Source organism: Sinocyclocheilus rhinocerous, unplaced genomic scaffold, assembly GCF_001515625.1.
Source record: "Sinocyclocheilus rhinocerous isolate Xijiao unplaced genomic scaffold, SAMN03320098_v1.1 scaffold688, whole genome shotgun sequence".
NCBI lineage: Eukaryota > Metazoa > Chordata > Actinopteri > Cypriniformes > Cyprinidae > Sinocyclocheilus > Sinocyclocheilus rhinocerous.
The window spans coordinates 2,278,434-2,284,312 of NW_015651641.1; the positions used below are offsets into that span (position 1 = coordinate 2,278,434).

At 39.2% G+C, this 5,879-nt stretch overlaps 1 protein-coding gene across 1 annotated transcript in view; it reads right to left on the reverse strand.

Moving 5' to 3' along the window:
- The window catches only part of LOC107713282 (sodium/glucose cotransporter 1-like), a 39,917-nt gene that overhangs the window by 8,753 nt on the left and 25,285 nt on the right, over positions 1–5,879 (reverse strand). The window contains exons 9-13 of the mRNA XM_016518737.1: positions 2,828–2,963; positions 1,551–1,658; positions 1,292–1,442; positions 1,019–1,187; positions 43–258 (exon numbers count right to left, since the gene is read on the reverse strand). Of these exons, the coding sequence (XP_016374223.1) occupies positions 43–258; positions 1,019–1,187; positions 1,292–1,442; positions 1,551–1,658; positions 2,828–2,963 (780 nt within the window). The remainder of the gene's footprint in view (positions 1–42; positions 259–1,018; positions 1,188–1,291; positions 1,443–1,550; positions 1,659–2,827; positions 2,964–5,879) is intronic.

Sequence of the window (5,879 nt, forward strand, 5' to 3'; positions counted from 1 at the left end):
AAGTATTCTGAACTTTATAGTTTAGTTGTAAGAAGAGCTTACATGTTTGTCATCAATGGGTTTGGTCATGAGGGAGATGCCCAGTATCAATATACAGGACAGGCCAAAGATGATGAGGGCAAAATAGAGGTAGTGCACACCACAGATGATCGTGGGACAGTGACTGGGACTCACGCAGCTGCCTGTGCCGTAGGCAAACTCAGTTATCATACGTGCCAGACCCACCAACAGACCAATACACAACCCGTAGAAAGCACCCTGTGAGGACACATCAACAACATGTGTCAACAGACAGAAAACTAGATGAGTAAAGTCTGATGACAAACTTGATGTTGACTTGACAAAGCAGGTCTGGACGTTTAAAATAACTGTGAAAAGCTTGAAGTTTTAAAATTTTGTGCAGCCTCTGGTTGTAAAAACCTCTGAGACTTAAATTCCCAAAGAAATGGGATAACATTTCACAGGTGAGAATGTGTTGGTTTGTGTTTTTATAACTCAATATTACAGGTTTTTAAACTATGGTAGCTTTTTGATGTGTTAGCTAATGCTTTCGTCTTCTTATATTGTAGTTTAGCAAAATCATTTGCTGAAGTCTATTGCAGATGTAGATATTCATACATGCATGTAACTTTGGTTGCAGACAGACAAACTTGCTCTCGAACTGGCGGACGGCTTACATGGGTCATAGTATCAGCCATTAATGAGGTATCTATGAATATATTATCTATGATTTTAAAGAGTTGCAAGCATGTTTTAGCACATTGTTAACTTATTTCAGCATGTTGATAGCATGTCTCTAGCATGTTTTAGCATGTTGCTAGCATATTTTAACACACTGTTAGCATGTTTTAGCACATTGTCAAGCCAACATAATAATCTGCAGCCAAATTTAGATGTTTTTTTGTAAAAAAAAACAAAAAACATAAAAAAAGTATATTTAATAAAATTTTAAAACTTCAAACTAGCAAAATGGAAACAAAATTATTGCAAAGCTACGAAATGTTTAGATTTAACTCACTGGTTCATTGACTCGCTTGCAGAAAATGGCGAGGGTGAAGACAGCAGCAATGGGTGGAGCCAGATAACTGGTGATGGACTGAATGTAGTCGAAGAGCTGCCCGCTCTGAGCCGACTGAACGATGGGGATCCACGCGATACTCACGCCGATCAGAAACAGCATGAACACCCTAAACACATGAACACAAGCCTCTCAGAGCCTATTCATCTCAGTTTCTGCTCACAAAATCAGAAAATCAATATCCAACACAAACAAGCAGACACGCGAACACACCTCCCCGCGATCATGAGCTCCTTTTCCTTGGATTTGGGGCAGATCTTGGTGTAAATGTCTATGGTGAAGAGTGTGCTGGAGCTGTTAAAGATGGAAGTGAGTGAACTCATCAGAGAGGCCAACATGACGGACAACATCAACCCTCTGAGACCTTCGTAAACACACACAGCAGTTTAGAGCCATATCACCAAACAGATCTATCAAAGCAGTCTATTAGAGATGTAAGAGACAGAAATAGAAATATCAGATTATTCTTTACCGTTTGGCATCAGATCCACCACTAGTTTTGGATAAGCAATATTACTGCAGCCCACACTGGCTCCACAGTAGTAGTCACACTCTGCTGGATCCACGCATGCAATCTCATCTGACACAAACAAGAGGATAAACACAAACATTAGTTTCTCTAATAGTCTTTCACAATTCAATGACCTTCTGATGCATATTGCATACAAAAATGTCACAAAGTTTACCTTCGGATTGTCAGAATTACTTATCACAAGTCCACATAACTTTTACATATACCACTGTAATTGTTATACAGTCATGAATTTGAGATTTACCCTCCCTGAAATGTCATTTGAAACCAGTGTTATTTTAGTATTATGTCAGCATTATTGGTATTAGAGTATTTATTAGCATTTTAAAAATAAACTTAAATTTTTATATTTACATTTTTCATTTTTATTTTAATGTTTGTCATTTTTATTATAATGTTTAATGTCCCATATGCAGAACTGATATTTAATTATTATTAAGTCTGCTGTTCAACACAATTTAAAAATATAATTGTTTATCAGAAGAATAAAAACATTATTATTATTATCATTAAGGTGCACAATTAATACATTAATTGAATTAATTAATTATATTAAATAACTAATTAAAACATGGGAATTAATATTATTTTAGTATACTATTTATAGTATTTATTAACATTTTAAATTAGCTTTTATTTTTATATTTTCGTTTTAATTTTAGTTTAACTTTTAGTCTTTTTGTCATGTGCTTTTGCCATTTTTTATTTTTATTTAGCTTTATTTTCAAATTCAGTATTTTAAAATAATTTTAGTATTTTAACTTAAACTTATTTGTAATTTTCATTTCTATTTTTTAAGTTTACGTTTTTATTTAATTTTATTAATTTAAGATTTAATTGAATTTTTTAGTTGTGTTTGATTTCATATTATTTCAGCTTTATTCCAATATACAATTTTTTTTTTTTAATAGATTCAGTTGTAGTTAACAATAACAACACTGCTTCAAACAAAACAAACTGCGGATGGTTGCTTAAAGTGTAAATCAGACTCTCTACTTGCCTAAGTAGGTAGGTGTTTGCTAAAATAAGTTGCTAGCATATTCTATGATAAATAAGTGGACCAGACTTTATGCAAAACTCCAGTTCTCTGAGACTATGTTCACCGTATATAACTCAGATCACTCAGTTAAGATTTAGTCAGCATACTTGTTGACATGTGCAAAATGGTTCATCAGTTTATCACCCTTCTCACCCAGGATGGTGCCAGTCTTTCTTACCTGTGTACAGCACTCGGCTGATCATGCCAGGGAAAACCATGAGGAACATTGGCAGAAGTTTGAGGTAACCACACAGGATGCAGCCCGCTTTCACATGAGACAGGTTCTTGGCAGACAGACAGCGCTGCACAATCACCTAAAACAATATGGAGGGTTTATATGACGTTTACACAGTTTAAGTGTAGTGAGAGTTGTCCTGTGTGCTTCGACTGTGATCTTTGAGAGCAAAATTCTTATAAAAGAGCAATTTCTCTAAAAGAGAATTAATGGTCGGATTGTGTATTGCACACCATGCCTTTCCGTCCATGCCCTTCTGGTTGCAGTTGCAGTACATCTCACCCTCAGACAGGCAACAATTGCTTTGCACAGTGTTTGGGCCACGCCCATGCTGAAGCAGCTTTTTTGGATGGTTTACGTTCTACTTGTGAGGACATGGCTATCGGCAGGTTGCTCTCATGCTCTAAAGAGCAAGGAGATGTTGCGGGAGCAGTTCTGCCGGATGATTTCCTATGAACCTCTCATTCTTCCCACTGCACGTGCTCTCCAGTTGAGTTTCTGAATGAGTTTGAGCACCTGCAGGTTCGATCTCTCATTCGGGGCTCGCGATGAGGATAAGTTATCTATCGCAGCATCTGAGGGCGGGTCTGACCGATCAGAAGTGAATGACTCGACTAAACCGGCAATTCCAGGTGCTGTGTGTCAGTCTGAGCCTGAAGCCAAGATGGCAGCCTTCCTTACCTGGGCAGCAGAGAGCATCAGGCTTGAATGGACTTCTCCACCCTGTCCTGAGCGCTCTTGGCTGGATGATTGGTTCTTGGAGACCAAGCATAACACTCAGCCGTGCTCCGCCCCAGATCCTTTCTTCCTGGAAGTGCACGAGGAGCTGATGAAATTGTGGTAGGCATCTTTTTCTGCCAGAACACGATACACCAGCACCTCCGTTCTCACCGCCCTCATTGGGGTCCAGCGTGGGGGTTCACGGTGGTCCCCCATGTGGAGAATGCGATTGCGGAGCATTTTTGCCCACAAACTGCCACCACCTGGAACTCCCGTCCAGGGCGTGTAAGTTTACTCCGTTTCTTGTGGCGAGAGCTTATAATGCTTCTGGACAAGCTTCGTTTTCACAATGGCCAGGCACTGAACTTAGGCATCAAAGCCTGTTCAGACGCAGATACACTGCTCACGTATTGATGCGCCAGGTCTGTTGCCAAGTCAGAAGGACGGACCTCTGCAAACTCAGGTTCCTGTATGTGTCAGTGGTTTATTCAACAGACCTGAGGAGCAAGGTTGGTGTTGCTCATCCATCACCATGCGTCATGAGGGACATGATGTCTTTCGGCATGGTGAGCCTTGCTCCACAATGCTGCAGGAACCTTGCCTCAGGTACATCAAATGTAGTTCCACTGAGGACATTGGCGTGGTGTCTGGATGCTTGGTGCCAGCCTGCCCTATTGGCTTTTCAGGACCATTCGACCCAATTGCGATTAAGTTTGCAAAGCACCTGCCCAGGTTCTGTGGCGTTCTTTTTAGTTCACTATGAGGAACGAGTGCTGCTGTCCTTTGGATGGACATCACCGTCCTTCTAGCGAAGGATGCAATAGAGACTGTCCCCCTAGCTGAGGTGGAGAAGGGGTTTTACAGCCACTACTTCATTGTACCCAAGAAGGATGGAGGGCTCAGATCGATCCTGGATTTTAGGGTACTGAATTGGGCCCTTCACAGTAGGGATGTGCCCGAATAGTGAATACGTATTCGGAAAGGCATGAAGAATGAATAACGCGCTCTGCAGAGCCACTAAAGGGACATGGTTAGCCGCTTGCTAGCGGTAGCCTGTTACATTACAGTACATAAAATTTCACTTACCACATAAACAAGAGTTAGGACTGATAGGATGATGGCGAATGATTTGCAGATCCTGAGCACCACTGACAAACATCTAATATTGTAATATGTGTGGTAAGTACTGCCGCTCCATAGTATACACAGAGTACATGTGATTGTGAATCTCAAAAATGAAAGTAAAAAGTAAGCATGCATTCAAAAGCAATTTCGATGCCTCTCATATTAATAGCGGCTCCCTGATGCTCGCAATTTATATACAGAATAATTACCCAATTACACGTAATTTCCTTTCCGAACACGGTATTTGGATTCAGGAACATTCCCTACTTCACAGTCTCCAGTTCAAGATGTATGTGACATGAATAAATGTGTTTATGTCTCCATGCATCTTTTAAAGCTTAAATATTCATCTTTTTGAATGAATATTTCAATAATGTAATTGTAATTGTAAAAACTTTATTGTTTTAATGTGTCCAAAATCACTCAATTAAAAAAATAGGGCAGCCAAACATGGGAGTCTGAAATGGATAAACTTATGGGCTATGAGTCTTGCTAATGGGCTGTTGAACTACAGTAACTTAACCTCCTGAGACCCTGCATCCTTATATGAGGACATTATATTTTAGTGAATTTCTCTGAGACTATACATGCCACAGTTTTAAGTCTGGATGTCCTGTAGAGCACATTCAGGGCTTTTCAGAGATACTAAATGTTTGGATGTTTCACCATGACCACTTCCTCTCCTTGGTCTTCAAAAATGTATGATATTAATTTAGTGACACTCTTATGGAAATATGATAATATTTTGTAATTACAAACAAAAAATACACATTCTGAGACATGAACTGAAATGAACTGTGAATTTTATTAACATTAAATCGCCCTCCTCCCATTTTCACCTCAAAATTATGGGGAACCTGTGCCTCCCCTGCCTCCCCCGACAAGCCGCCACTGATCTTTAAACTGTGTGTCATAAATCAACATCTCAGGAAAATGTTATGGGGTTTCAAATCAAAATATGACTTTCTGTTACGAAACAGGACGTTGATTTCATACATGTCCTCATATGAGGACAACGGGACTAAAAGCATGTTTATTACGCATTTTGGGAGACACAACAAATGAATAGGGAAAGAAATTATACTTCAATATTCCTATGAAATATTATGTTATTATGAAAATCTTGCCAATTATTACTCCCATTATTACA